This window comes from Triticum urartu, chromosome 7A (assembly GCF_056163025.1).
Source record: "Triticum urartu cultivar PI428250 chromosome 7A, HENAU_Tu73, whole genome shotgun sequence".
Classification (NCBI taxonomy): domain Eukaryota; kingdom Viridiplantae; phylum Streptophyta; class Magnoliopsida; order Poales; family Poaceae; genus Triticum; species Triticum urartu.
This window is the reverse complement of record NC_141879.1, coordinates 648575761-648591094: the sequence shown is the minus strand read 5'-3', so window position 1 is coordinate 648591094 and position 15334 is coordinate 648575761. Positions and strand designations below refer to the sequence as shown.

At 40.7% G+C, this 15334-nt stretch overlaps 1 protein-coding gene across 1 annotated transcript; it reads left to right on the top strand.

Annotated features, from left to right (window-relative positions):
• The first annotated feature begins 7332 nt into the window (after window positions 1-7332).
• LOC147961042 (uncharacterized) lies at window positions 7333-8674 on the top strand. The gene is made up of 3 exons (XM_087533647.1): window positions 7333-7446; window positions 7542-7952; window positions 8414-8674. The coding sequence occupies exons 1-3, from the start codon at window positions 7333-7335 to the stop codon at window positions 8672-8674; spliced, it is 786 nt and encodes a 261-aa protein (XP_087389773.1).
• The last annotated feature ends 6660 nt before the right edge of the window (window positions 8675-15334 follow it).

Here is a 15334-nt window from a genome sequence, read left to right as displayed (position 1 = left end):
TAGAACCTGAAAGTTAAGCGTGCTCGGGCTGGAGTAGTGAGAGGGATGGGTGACCGGTCGGGAAGTTAGATGATTTGGAATGAGTGATCCACACTTGTGCAGTTAAGAGAGGTGATTAGAGACTAAATCATCAAATAATTCAGAAAAAATAAAAATAAAAACAAATTTTTTCCCAAATTTTTTTAAAAAAAATCAAAAAAAAATCTTTAGTACCGGTTGGTAACACCAACCGGTACTAAAGGTCCCCCGTACCAGGGCGCGAGCTCACGCCACGTGGTGGCACTTTAGCGCCGGTTCGTGCCGAACCGGTACTAAAGGGGGGGCCTTTAGTGCCGAAACTTTAGTGCCGGTTCCATAACTGGCACTAAAGGCCCGTACAAACCGGTACTAATGGTCCGTTTTCTACTAGTGGCAAGCACCTGGCCATGAGGGTCCAGGGCGCGCCCCTACCTCGTGGGCCCATGGTGGCTCCCCTCCACTTATTCCTGCACCCACACACTTCCTCTTCCTCCCAAAAAATCGACCATCCAGCTCAAGCACGAGTTCTAGCTCATTTTGCTGCGATTTTCGATCTCCTTGCTCAAAGCACCTCTCACAAAACTGCTTTGGGGGATTGTTGCTTGGTATGTGACTCCTCCATTGGTCCAGTTAGTTTTTGTTCTAGTACTTTATTCATTGAAAATTTGTGCTGCCTAGGTGACCATGTTCTTGAGCTTGCATGTCAAATTTATATGGTTCCAAGTAGTTTTAATGCATGATATAGGTCCTAGGCACTTATAGGAGTAGTTGCTATCAATTTTGTTGAGCTTGGTTCACTTTTATTTGAAGTTACTAAAAATTTCAGAATTTTTCAGAAAATAATGAAGAGATTTGGAATGAGTGATCCACACTTGAGTAGTTAAGAGAGGTGATTAGAGACTAAATCATCAAATAATTCAGAAAAAATAAAAATAAAAACAAATTTTTTCCCAAAATTTTTAAAAAAAAATCAAAAAAAAAATCTTCAGTACCGGTTGGTAACACCAACCGGTACTAAAGGTCCCCCGTACCAGGGCGCGAGCTCACGCCACGTGGTGGCACTTTAGCGCCGGTTCGTGCCGAACCGGTACTAAACTGGGGGGCCTTTAGTGCCGAAACTTTAGTGCCGGTTCCATAACTGGCACTAAAGGCCCGTACAAACCGGTACTAATGGTCCGTTTTCTACTAGTGGCAAGCACCTGGCCATGAGGGTCCAGGGCGCGCCCACCCCCCTGGGCGCGCCCCTGCCTCGTGGGCCCATGGTGGCTCCCCTCCACTTATTCCTGCACCCACACACTTCCTCTTCCTCCCAAAAAATCGACCATCCAGCTCAAGCACGAGTTCTAGCTCATTTTGCTACGATTTTCGATCTCCTTGCTCAAAGCACCTCTCACAAAACTGCTTTGGGGGATTGTTGCTTGGTATGTGACTCCTCCATTGGTCCAGTTAGTTTTTGTTCTAGTACTTTATTCATTGCAAATTTGTGCTGCCTAGGTGACCATGTTCTTGAGCTTGCATGTCAAATTTATATGGTTCCAAGTAGTTTTAATGCATGATATAGGTCCTAGGCACTTATAGGAGTAGTTGCTATCAATTTTGTTGAGCTTGGTTCACTTTTATTTGAAGTTACTAAAAATTTCAGAATTTTTCAAAAAATAATGAAGATATTTGGAATGAGTGATCCACACTTGAGCAGTTAAGAGAGGTGATTAGAGACTAAATCATCAAATAATTCAGAAAAAATAAAAATAAAAACAAATTTTTTCCCAAAATTTTTAAAAAAAAATCAAAAAAGAAATCTTCAGTACCGGTTGGTAACACCAACCGGTACTAAAGGTCCCCCGTACCAGGGCGCGAGCTCACGCCACGTGGTGGCACTTTAGCGCCGGTTCGTGCCGAACCGGTACTAAACGGGGGGGCCTTTAGTGCCGAAACTTTAGTGCCGGTTCCATAACTGGCACTAAAGGCCCGTACAAACCGGTACTAATGGTCCGTTTTCTACTAGTGGCAAGCACCTGGCCATGAGGGTCCAGGGCGCGCCCACCCCCCTGGGCGCGCCCCTGCCTCGTGGGCCCATGGTGGCTCCCCTCCACTTATTCCTGCACCCACACACTTCCTCTTCCTCCCAAAAAATCGACCATCCAGCTCAAGCACGAGTTCTAGCTCATTTTGCTGCGATTTTGGATCTCCTTGCTCAAAGCACCTCTCACAAAACTGCTTTGGGGGATTGTTGCTTGGTATGTGACTCCTCCATTGGTCCAGTTAGTTTTTGTTCTAGTACTTTATTCATTGCAAATTTGTGCTGCCTAGGTGACCATGTTCTTGAGCTTGCATGTCAAATTTATATGGTTCCAAGTAGTTTTAATGCATGATATAGGTCCTAGGCACTTATAGGAGTAGTTGCTATCAATTTTGTTGAGCTTGGTTCACTTTTATTTGAAGTTACTAAAAATTTCAGAATTTTTCAGAAAATAATGAAGAGATTTTTGAGGGGCTCATCGAGCCGAAGCTCGAAGGAAAAGCAAAATGAAGAAGCAGAGAGGCCCAAATATAATCTGCCTCACACCACGGAGGTTCGGCCATGTGAATGGCCTTCTAAGGATTTCTTGAGAGTAGCTGGGATTTATGATGGTTTTTATGAATTGGCTAAGAATGCAGGCCTTACCGACTTCCTCCGCGACCAACGCGAACAGTATCTCTTACTCACCAATACTTTTGTGCAAAACTTCTACTATTATCCTAGGGAATCACCTCCTTCAGTAGAGTTTGATTTATATGATGTGGTTAAGAAGATGTCACTATATGAATTTTGCAGGGTTTGCAAAATACCTTTTGAGGGTAGCTTAGAGGAACCACATCGTAGAGATGTGGACAAGTTTATTCACACTATTACTATAGGGGAAACTAGGAAAGTTTCTAATGCAAGAATCACTAGCATACATTTTCCTGTTTTATGCTACTTTGCAATATTTGCTAGTCGTTGCTTAATTGGTCGCGGAAACTGTGGAAACCTTAGTGTTCCTAATATTATTATTTTGTTCCATGGTTTATTCCGTGACGACTCTGTTAGTATGAGCGGTATTATTGCCAAACGGTTAAGTCTGAACCGTACAAAGGGCCCCATCTTTGAAGGTGTCTATGCTTCACGCCTTGCTGCATACTATAACATACCTATTAGGCACTATGAAAAGGAAGAAAAATTGCTGCCTACTATTTATTTAGATTATAAGAGTATGGTAGCGCATGATTTTATTATTAAGAATAGGGAAAATGAGCTTAAATACAAATTGTTCTTTGATAAACATCATCCTGAGACTATTACCCTGCCTGATCCTTCCTTGTTTGATTTATCTGCAGGCAAGTACCTTGTTCCGTTGGAGGCCATTCACGCCTACCGGAACCCTACATCATCTGCAGAGCCAGTGCCGGAACCACAATTTGATCCTCCACGACAATCTGATTACCAGTGGGATCCAGAGGTGATTGCCAACCACTGGCAATCAAAGTATCCATCACAGTACGACCCCAACTACAACTTTGGATATCCGCCAGGCCATCCGTGGCAATAAACCCACTTAGGCCAAAAGCCTAAGCTTGGGGGAGTACGTATTTCTCACCGACATTACATTCATGTTCACACAGTCATTGCTAGATGTCGGTGCTCATACTTTTTCATTGTAATATGCATGCTAGTTTAATTTCTTTTTTATGCTTTCTTCTTGTGTGTTTGATAAACCTTAAGAAAAACAAAAAATTAGTAATAGCTTTTAGCTATTTTATTTTTCTTGATGTAGTAGTAATAACTAAAAAGAAAACTCAAAAAGATTTCCCTTTCTTCTTTTGCTTGTTGGGAGTTTTCCGGTGTAAATAGTTTTATTTCTTTTCTTGTTTTTTGGGGGTCGAGAGGAGAAGACCATATTGAAAATGTTGAGTGGCACTTATATGCATTATTTTTTATTTAACAAAGAGCCCATATTACCTTGTCTTCTCTCTTGAATTGAATGCTTGCATATTCCAGCTTAGTCCAATGCACGCGCACTGTTATTATTATTCACATCATTCGGGCATGTAAGTGAAAACCAATTATGACGATATATGATGGACTGATTGAGATGGGAGAAGCTGGTATGAACTCAACCTCTCTTGTTTTTGTAAATATGATTAGTTCATCGTTCCTGATTCAGCCTATTATGAATAAACATGTTTGCAATGACAATTAGAGATTATAGTTGCTTATGCCATGCTTAATTAGCTAGGAGCTTATAATGGTTTACCTTGCATGCCAACATGCTATTAAGATGGTTGTGATGTGGTATGATGGGGTGGTACCCTCCTTTGAATGATTTAAGTGACTTGACTTGGCACATGTTCACGCATGTAGTTGAAACAAAATCAACATAGCCTTCACGATATTTATGTTCATGGTGGATTATATCCTACTCATGCTTGCACTCAGTGTATATTAATTTTAATGCATGTTCATGACTGTTGTCGCTCTCTAGTTGGTCGCTTCCTAGTCTTTTGCTAGCCTTCACCTGTACTAAGCGGGAATACTGCTTGTGCATCCAATTCCATAAAACTCAAAGTTATTCCATATGAGTCCACCATACCTACCTATATACGGTATCTACCTGCCGTTCCAAGTAAATTTGTATGTGCCAAACTCTAAACCTTCAAATAAACATTCTGTTTTGTATGCTCGAATAGCTCATGTATCAACTAGGGCTGTCCATATCTTCCATGTTAGGCGGGTTATTCTCAAGAGGAGTGGACTCCGCTCCTCACTCACGAGAAAATGGCTGGTCACCGGGATGCCCAGTCCCATGCTTTATGCAAATCAAAATAATTGCAAACAAAACTCCCCCGGGACTGTTGTTAGTTGGAGGCATTCGTTGTTTCGAGCAAGCCATGGATTGATGCTTGTTGATGGAGGGGGAGTATAAACTTTACCATTCTGTTTGGGAACCGCCTATAATGTGTGTAGCATGGAAGATATCACCATCTCTTGGTTGTTATGTTGACAATGAAAGTATGCCGCTCAAAATATTATTTATCTCTGCTTTAAAATCGAGCTCTGGCACCTCTACAAATCCCTGCTTCCCTCTGCGAAGGGCCTATCTATTTACTTTTATGTTGAGTCATCACCCTCTTATTAAAAAGCACCAGCTGGAGAGCACCTCTATCATTTGCATTCATTGCTGATTAGTTTACATTGAGTATGACTTGACTGGATCTCTTTCACCATGAATTACAATGTCTAGTCAGTCCTTGATCTTTAAAGGTGCTCTGCATTTATGTTTTGCGGTCTTAGAAAGGGCTAGCTAGATACCATCTTGTTATATCATATCATTATTGTTTTGAGAAGTTGTCATCTGAGATTTATTTTTATTGCTCGCTAGTTCATTATGCCATTGATATGAGTAAACATGAGACCTATGTGTTACTGTGAATGTGGTTAGTTCATAATCTTTGCTGAAAACTTGAATGCTGGCTTTACATATTTACAACAACAAGAGCAAACAGAGTTTGTAAAAATTTTTCTTTATCACTTTCAGTTTGTGAACTTAATTGCTTGAGGACAAGCAAAGGTTTAAACTTGGGGGTTTAAACTTGGGGGAGTTGATACGTCTCCGTCGTATCCACTTTTCCAAACACTTTTGCCCTTGTTTTGGACTCTAACTTGCATGATTTGAATGGAACTAACCCGGACTGACGATGTTTTCAGCAGAATTGCCATGGTGTTATTTATGTGCAGAAACAAAAGTTCTCGGAATGACCTGAAACTCCACCGAGATTATTTTTGGAAATAATAAAAAATACTGGTAAAGAATCAAGGCCAGGGGGGCCACACCCTAGCCACGAGCACTACTAGGAAAATGCTTATAGATAGAAGTTTACCAGTAGTGCATGTTTATGACCCCACGCTACTAGTATTTAGCAGTAGCGCTGGGCAGAAAACACGCTACTACTAATATATAACAGCGGCGTTTGTTTGCTTGGGCCGCGCTGCTGTTACATGGGCCACAAGGCAAAAGCAGTAGCCCACTTAGCTGTAGCGTTTGTTTTGAACGGGCGCTACAGCTGGTGGGCTTAGCAGTAGCGCCGGCCTCTAAACATTGCTACTACTAGAGCAAAAGAAAACCGGCCCGAGCGCCCCCGCACCCCCTCACACTCTCACAATCGATCCCCTCCGCCCGACGACGCCGCCGCGGTTAGGGTTCATCCCCGGCCGCCTCACCCCCGTCGACGGTGCCGTGCGCCGCCACCACGCGTGGTCGCCTCTCGACTACTCCGACGCTCCAGCCCCGTAAGTCCCGCTCGATCTCCTCCTCCCTGTGCGCGCCACACTAGCTAGGCTCCAATCGATTTGCCGCTGCGGCTTGCCATGTTTTGGGATTTAGGCATTGCATGGTGGCTCCGCGCTTCGATGCGACATGCTCCTCGCGTGATTGGGGAGAGAGTAGAGAGAGGGGTTAGGTGAGAGAAGTAGAGGCTTTTTGTTGCTCACCGAAACTTAGGAGAGAGTAGAGAGAAGTAACTAGAGAAGTAGAGGCTTTTAGCACATATAATTGAAACTTGGGTTTCAATTCTTGGCTGCTGCCCCTGGAGGAGTGGTGGCGGCGGCGGTGCCTAGTGTTCTAGGGTTTGGAGAGGGGGCGTCCATGTCGTGACTATTGTTTCCAACATTTAGGATCATTGATGTAGTACTTGTAACTACTTGTCATTCCTTCATTGGATCAACCATAGTGCTCGACCGTAGAATCGTGAGCATTTTTTTAGCTCTGATATGACAACAACGGTTGAGGGTTTCAATTCTTGGCTACTGCCACTAGCTTCTTTGTTGATGCACATAAAGATATGACCAAGAAGCCCTCACTGTTATGTGGTTTCATGGAAAAATCAATGCTTGATTCGATACTCTCTTTCAGGTTGAAGAGAGTATCTGTATGTGGTGATGCTCAAATTGCTAAGTTCTTATGATGCTGTTAGTGAGCCCATTTTTGGTAAATTTCAGAAAAAGAAAACATAGATAGACAGAGAGTTGTATCTGATCGAAAAGGGGGGTGTTTGCCTTTTATAGTTTTAATTATTGTGCATCTGATGCCAAAAGTGGAATGGATGTTTACTTATTGTGTTCTGGAAGATTCTAAGGTGGTTCAACTTTTGGATGTGGGAATAGATAAAGTGTTCCCCTGGATTGAACTTTATGTTTACTTTTTAGTTGTTATTTTGCTTGCCATGTGAACTCTAGCTATGAAAACTTTATGTTTACTTTTTGGATCGTTAATCCTTTAATCATATTGCTTTAGGGAAATGGAGCCACCACCACCACCACCATGTCGACGGTGCAAGTCAAGATGCGCCAGCAGCCTTGCAACTGGCACACTGTTTGGCATCTACTTCGAGTCTAGTTTTCTTCATGCGGCGGTAATAAATTATATGAAACTAGTAACTACTATTTTGTTTTTTGTGTTATTGGCATTAATGCATCGTGTATATATCATTTTGCTTTTTGTACACAGATCATCCCATGCAATGTGAGGTCAGAATTCAACAATCTGACTGGAGACTCTGTGACCTTTGAGGCTCCTGGGGGCCCCTACACTATGGAGATCGAGAAAGGACGGAAGATGACGCGGGTGGGAGGAGATGGATGGGTCCGTTTCATCGACCACATGCGTATCACTGGTGGTGAGTTGATCAGCTTCTCCTTCAGAGCTGAAAGACCCAAGTTGGCCGTGATTTATGTCAACAAAGCAGAAGATTATGAGGATGATGACGACCCATTCGGTGATGCCATCGTAGCTCAAAGAATGAAGTTGAGCGCGGAGGAGGTGTGCAACCTATGGGACATCATTCCGCCACGTGCTGACTTCGTCGGGGTGCCATTCGTGACCCGCCTGACAAGTACCATGGTTGATCAGCATATCATGGTATGTTGCATTTACTGTAGTTTTTTAGAGTAATTTGATGATATGCTTTATTGTTATACTTAGTTTAGAGTCCGATGATATATATGCTTAGTGAATCTGATATGCTTTATTGTTATACTTAGTGTAGAGTCTGATGATATATATGCTTAGTGAATCTTATATCCTTTATTGTTATACTTAGTGTAGAGTCCGATGATATATATGCTTAGTGAATCTTATATGCTTTAATGTTGTACTTAGTGTAGAGTCCGATGATATATATGCTTAGTCAATCTTATATGCTTAGTGAATCGTATATGCTTAGTGAATCTTATATGCTTTATTGTTATACTTAGTGTATAGTCCGATGATATATATGCTTAGTGAATCTTATGTGCTTAGTGAATATTATATGCTTTATTGTTATACTTAGTGTAGAATGTGTGAGGCTACTTATTAATTGATATGTTTTTCTTATTCAAAAATTGCCAAAGAGCCTATCTGAGAGTTGTGGTATCAAGCCTGATGAAGAAGGCTCTGCTGGAATACGCCTTACCGCAAGGGGCTCCGTCACCACTTGTGCGTACGGCTTGGACACGGACGGTCGCACACACTTCAACTCAGTTGGGTGGAAGAGCTTCCTCGTCAGCAAGAATCTTCATGTTGGACAGGCAATCCTAATTACTATCAGGAACACCCACCGCCCAGGCTTGAGGATGATGGTCGTCATTGACATCATCTAGAACTTCATATGCATGCGTGTGGCTGTTGAACCATATATATGCTAGTATGACTACCTAGTAGACTTATCAACTATGATCTATCCATGCATTGTTGACTACTATATGAGTTTGTGAGATTGTGTGGTTATATTAAATGTGGTCTATTGTTAATGTTTGTGAGATGGTTCTGTGAACTTAGTTTATTTGCACTGGATTTGTCTTCATTTCCATGAATATTGCACCTGACTGCTTTTTTATTTTTTATTTCTATTTGCCTAGTTGTAGCGTGGGGAGAAAATAAGGCGCTACTACTACGTGATGATAGTAGTAGCGTTGGTGGAGAAATCAGTGCTACTAATGAGTATTTTAGCTGTAGCGCTTGTTTAGAAACGCGCTACTGTTAAATAATAGTTGTAGAGCCCTAGCAGTAGCGCGGGTGCCCGCGCTACTGGTATGTAAAAAACCAGCGCCACTAGTAAGCTTTTCTATAGTAGTGCAGGGTGGGGGCGCGCCTGCCCCCCTGGGCGCGCCCCCTGCCTCGTGGGCCCCCTGGAGCTCCACCGACCTCAACTCCAACTCCATATATTCGTGTTCGGGGAGAAAAAAATCAAGGAGAAAGATTCATCACGCTTTACGATACAGAGCCGCCGTCAAGCCCTAAACTCTCTCGGGAGGGCTGATCTGGAGTCCGTTCGGGGCTCCGGAGAGGGGAATCTGTCGCCGATCATCAACCATCCTCCATCACCAAATTCATGATGCTCACCACCGTGCATGAGTAATTCCATCGTAGGCTTGCTGGACGGTGATGGGCTAGATGAGATTTATCATGTAATCGAGTTAGTTTTGTTAGGGTTTGATCCCTAGTATCCACTATGTTCTGAGATTGATGTTGCTATGACTTTGCTATGCTTAATGCTTGTCACTAGGGCCCGAGTGCCATGATTTCAGATCTGAACCTATTATGTTTTCATGAATATATGTGAGTTCTTGATCCTATCTTGCAAGGCTATAGTCACCTACTATGTGTTATGATCCGGCAACCCCGAAGTGACAATAATCGGGACCACTCCCAGTGATGACCATAGTTTGAGGAGTTCATGTATTCACCATGTGTTAATGCTTTGGTTCGGTACTCTATTAAAAGGAGGCCTTAATATCCCTTAGTTTCCGCTAGGACCCCGCTGCCACGGGAGGGTAGGACAAAATATGTCATGCAAGTTCTTTTCCATAAGCATGTATGACTATATTTGGAATACATGCCTACATTACGTTGATGAATTGGAGCTACTTCTGTGTCACCCTATGTTATGACTGTTACATGATGAATGATACCTCTCCAACGTATCTATAATTTTTGATTGCTCTATGCTATATTATCTACTGTTTTGCATGTTTATGGGCTTTATTATACACTTTTATATCATTTTTGGGACTAACCTATTAACCCAGAGCCCAGTGCTAGTTTCTATTTTTACCTTGTTTTAGGGTTTCGAAGAAAAGGAAAATCAAACGGAGTCCAATTGACCTGAAACTTCACGGAACTCATTTTTGGAAGGAAAGAAGCCCAGAAGACTTGAAGTGCACGTAAGGGAAGCTTCGAGGAGGCCACGAGGTAGGGGGCACGCCATCCACCCTCGTGGGCCCCTCGTGGGCCCCCTGACGTACTTCTTCCACCTATAAATCTCCATATACCCTAAAACTTCCGAAGAGCACAATAGATTGGGAGTTCCGCCGCCAGAAGCCTCCATAGCCACCGAAAACCAATCTAGACCCGTTCCGGCACCCTGCCGGAGGGGGGAATCCCTCTCCGGTGGTTATGTAATCATCCCGGTGCTCTCCATGATGAGGAGGGAGTAGTTCTCCCTCGGGGCTGAGGGTATGTACCAGTAGCTATGTGTTTGATCTCTCTCTCTCTCTCTCGTGTTCTTGATTTGGCACGATCTTGATGTATCGCGAGCTTTTCTATTATATTTGGATCATATGATGTTTCTTCCCCCCTCTACTCTCTTGTAATGGATTGATTTTCCCCTTTGAAGTTATCTTATCGGATTGAGTCTTTAAAGATTTGAGAACACTTGATGTATGTCTTGTCGTGCATATCTGTGGTGACAATGGGATATCACGTGATTCACTTGATGTATGTTTTGGTGATCAACTTGCGGGTTCCGCCCATGAACCTATGCATAGGGGTTGGCACACGTTTTCGTCGTGATTCTCCGGTAGAAACTTTGGGGCACTCTTTGACGTTCTATGTGTTGGTTGAATAGATGAATCTGAGATTGTGTGATGCATATCGTATAATCATACCCACGGATACTTGAGGTGACATTGGAGTATCTAGGTGACATTAGGGTTTTGGTTGATTTGTGTCTTAAGGTGTTATTCTAGTACGAACTCTAGGGCTGTTTGTGACACTTATAGGAATAGCCCAACGGATTGATTGGAAAGAATAACTTTGAGGTGGTTTCATACCCTACCATAATCTCTTCGTTCGTTCTCCGCTATTAGTGACTTTGGAGTGACTCTTTGTTGCATGTTGAGGGATAATTATATGATCCAATTATGTTATTATTGTTGAGAGGACTTGCACTAGTGAAAGTATGAACCCTAGGCCTTATTTCCTAGCATTGCAATACCATTTACGCTCACTTTTATCATTTGTTACCTTGCTGTTTTATATTTTCAGATTACAAAAACTATTATCTACCATCCATATACCACTTGTATCAGCATCTCTTCGCCGAACTAGTGCACCTATACAATTTACCATTGTATTGGGTGTGTTGGGGACACAAGAGACTCTTTGTTGTTTGGTTGCAGGGTTGCTTGAGAGAGACCATCTTCATCCTACTCCTCCTACGAATTGATAAACCTTAGGTCATCCCCTTGAGGGAAATTTGCTACTGTCCTACAAACCTCTGCACTTGGAGGCCCAACAACGTCCTTGAGGTTGTGTAGTAGACATCAAGCTCTTTTCTGGCGCCGTTGCCAGGGAGGTGAGTGCCTGAAGGTATATCTTTAGATCTTGCAATCGAGTCTTTTAGTTTCTGGTTTGATCACTAGTTTTGTTTATAAAAGAAAACTATAAAAAATGGAATTAAGTTTGTCTCATACGCTTCACCTTTTTAATATCTTTCGTAAGTATGATGGAAAGGAAAATTGTGCTCAAGTGCTAGAAGAAGAAATCTATAAAATGCTTGGCACTAAATCTTTGAATGATGAGCATGATTGCAATTTTTTTAGTACAAATTCTTTGAATATCCATGATACTAATGATGATTGCACTAGTTATGATGTCTCCTATAAACATGTCAATTTTTGTGGAGTACATTGGCTTTGTACGAACACACCAAATAGGGAAGATAGATATTGCAAGAGGCATAAGCATTTAGAAACTAAATGGTTGCAAGAAAGGCTAGATGATTGTGCTGAAAATTTATATTTCCTTAGCCGTACTTGTGAACTTTGCAGTGAGCATGATCATTTCAATACCCAATGCAAATTGTTTCATGATCGTATCGTGTCCAAAAATTGTGATGACTTGATTTCCCTTGCACATCATAATGAACTTAGTTTGCTCTTGAGTTATGAAGAAATGAAACATATAACTAAGGATATTCCAAAATTTGCCCTTGATAGAGTTCTTCATTTTGATCTAGAGGAAATTTATATGTATTGTGCGGTGAATTGTATTGAAAATCCTTATATTGCCAACTACATAAAGAAAAGAAAACAAATATAAGATGAAGAGAATACTAATGAAAGGGAAGAGACTTCCCAATACCCTCCTATTATTTCTTATGATGAATCAGGTAACGAGGAGGAGATTTCTATTCAACCAATCTCATTAATAAGGAGCTCCAAAAAGAGGATTGAACCCACACATGATGTGGTGAAGAAGAAGAAAAGAAAAGGAAGAGAGGTAAAAAGATATCTCTCCCAAATAATGCTGCTCCTATTACTATTGTGCCCCATGAAAATATAATTGTGGAAGATAATGATACTTCTTATGATGTTGAAAATCTATTTGGCACTTGCTTGGAAGAATATAATAATTGCTATACTATGGGTGCTATCCATACTATTAATTATGAGAGTGATTATGGTTATGATATGAAAAGGCCCAAGCTTGGGGATGCTATGTTTGATGAATATGATGTTTTTGAGAATATATTTGCTGCAATTAATGTTTGTCCCAAGCTTGGGGAAGCTATGATTAATGAAGATGATATTTTTAGTCTCCCAAGTTTTGATATGCAAGTTTATAATGATGATAGCATGCCTCCTACTTATGATGATTATTGTGATGATACTTATGCTATAAAAAGTAGTGATTATATTTATAAAAATTGTCATGATTATGATTATCCCTTCTGTGAACATTACTCTTTTAATGTGGAAACAATTTATAGTATTCGAGTCTCTTATGATGCTCCCACTATTCCGAATGAGAAGAATTTTGCTTATGTGGAGAGTAATAAAATTTCTATGCTTGTAGATAATGAAAAGAATGCTTTAGGTGCTGGTTATATTGTTGAATTCATTCATGATGCTACTGAAAATTATCATGTGGGAGGAATATATGCTTGTAGGAGTTGCAATAATATCAAGTTTCCACTCTATGTGCTTAAAGTTTTAAAGTTATGCTTGTTTTACCTTCCTATGCAAGTTGATTCTTGTTCCCATAAGTTGTTTGATCACAAAATCCATATGCATAGGAAGAGGATTAGACTTAAAAGTGCTAGTCATATTCTTCATGATTCTCTCTTTATATTTCAATTCTTATCCCTCATGTGAGCATCGTTAAAATCATCATGCCTAGCTAGGGGCGTTAAACGATAGCGCTTGTTGGGAGGCAACCCAGTTTTATTCTTGTTCCTTGCTTTTTGTTCCTGTTTAGTAATAAATAATTCATCAAGACTCTGTTTATATGTGGTTTATTCTTTTAATTAGTGTTTGTGCCAAGTAGAACCTTTGGGAAGACTTGGGTGAAGTCCTTGCGGTCATGCTGTAAAAAACAGAAACTTTAGCACTCACGAGAATTGCTGCCATTTTTATTTGGAGAGTGATATTTAGTTAATTATTTTTGAATATGATTAATAGATAAATTCCTCAGGTCCAGAAATTTATTTGAGAATTTTATGAGGTCCAGAAGTATACGTTTGATCCAGATTACTACAGACTGTTCTGTTTTTGACAGATTCTGTTTTCGATGTGTTGTTTGCTTATTTTGATGAATCTATGAGTAGTATCGGAGGGTATGAACCATAGATAAGTTGGAATACAGTAGATATTAAACCAATATGAATTTATAATAAGTTCACAACAGTACCTAAGTGGTGATTTATTTTCTTATACTAACGGAGCTTACGAGTTTTCTGTTAAGTTTTGTGTTGTGAAGTTTTCAAGTTTTGGGTAAAGATTCGATGGACTATGGAATAAGGAGTGGAAATAGCCTAATCTTGGGGATGCCCAAGTCACCCCAAGGTAATATTCAAGGACAACCAAGAGCCTAAGCTTGGGGATGCCCCGGAAGGCATCCCCTCTTTCGTCTTCGTTCATCGGTAACTTTACTTGGAGCTATATTTTTATTCGCCACATGATATGTGTTTTGCTTGGAGCGTCATGTTATTTTATTTAGTTTTGCTTGCTGTTTGAATAAAATACCAAGATCTTAAATTATTAAATGTTAGAGAGTCTTCACATAGTTGCATAATTATTCGACTACTCATTGATCTTCACTTATATCTTTCGGAGTAGTTTGTCATTTGCTCTAGTGCTTCACTTATATCTTTTAGAGCATGGTGGTAGTTCTATTTTGAAGAAATATATGAACTCTCATGCTTCACTTAGATTATTTTGAGAGTCTTAAATAGCATGGTAATTTGCTTAAAATCCTAATATGCTAGGTACTCAAGAATAATAAAATTCTCTTATGAGTGTGTTGAATACTAAGAGAAGTTTGATACTTGATGATTGTTTTGAGATATGAGGATGGTAATATTAGAGTCATGCTAGTTGAGTAGTTGTGAATTTGAGAAATACTTGTGTTGAAGTTTGTGATTCCCGTAGCATGCACGTATGGTGAACCGTTATGTGATGAAGTCGGGGCATGATTTATTTATTGATTGCCTTCCTTATGAGTGGCGGTCGGGGATGAGCGATGGTCTTTTCCTACCAATCTATCCCCCTAGGAGCATGCGTGTAGTACTTTGTTTCGATAACTAATAGATTTTTGCAATAAGTATGTGAGTTATTTATGACTAATGTTGAGTCCATCGATTATACGCACTCTCACCCTTCCACCATTGCTAGCCTCTCTAGTACCGCGCAACTTTCGCCGGTACCATAAACCCACCATATACCTTCCTCAAAACAGCCACCATACCTACCTATTATAGCATTTTCATAACCATTTTGAGATATATTGCCATGCAACTTTCCACCGTTCTGTTTATTATGACACGCTTCATCATTGTCATATTGCTTAGCATGATCATGTAGTTGACACTGTATTTGTGGCAAAGCCACTGTTCATAATTCTTTCATACATGTCACTCATGCATCATTGCACATCCCGGTACACCGCTAGAGGCATTCATATAGAGTCATATTTTGTTCTAAGAATCGAGTTGTAATTCTTGAGTTGTAAGTAAATAAAAGTGTGATGATCATCATTAT

Bases quoted from the DNA above. Each gene is read 5' to 3' on its own strand.
- LOC147961042 (XM_087533647.1), top strand. From the start codon at position 7,333: ATGGAGCCACCACCACCACCACCATGTCGACGGTGCAAGTCAAGATGC. The intron at 7,447-7,541 runs GTAATAAATTAT...TTTTGTACACAG, and splicing joins CTAGTTTTCTTCATGCGGCG to ATCATCCCATGCAATGTGAG. The intron at 7,953-8,413 runs GTATGTTGCATT...TTTCTTATTCAA, and splicing joins TGGTTGATCAGCATATCATG to AAATTGCCAAAGAGCCTATC.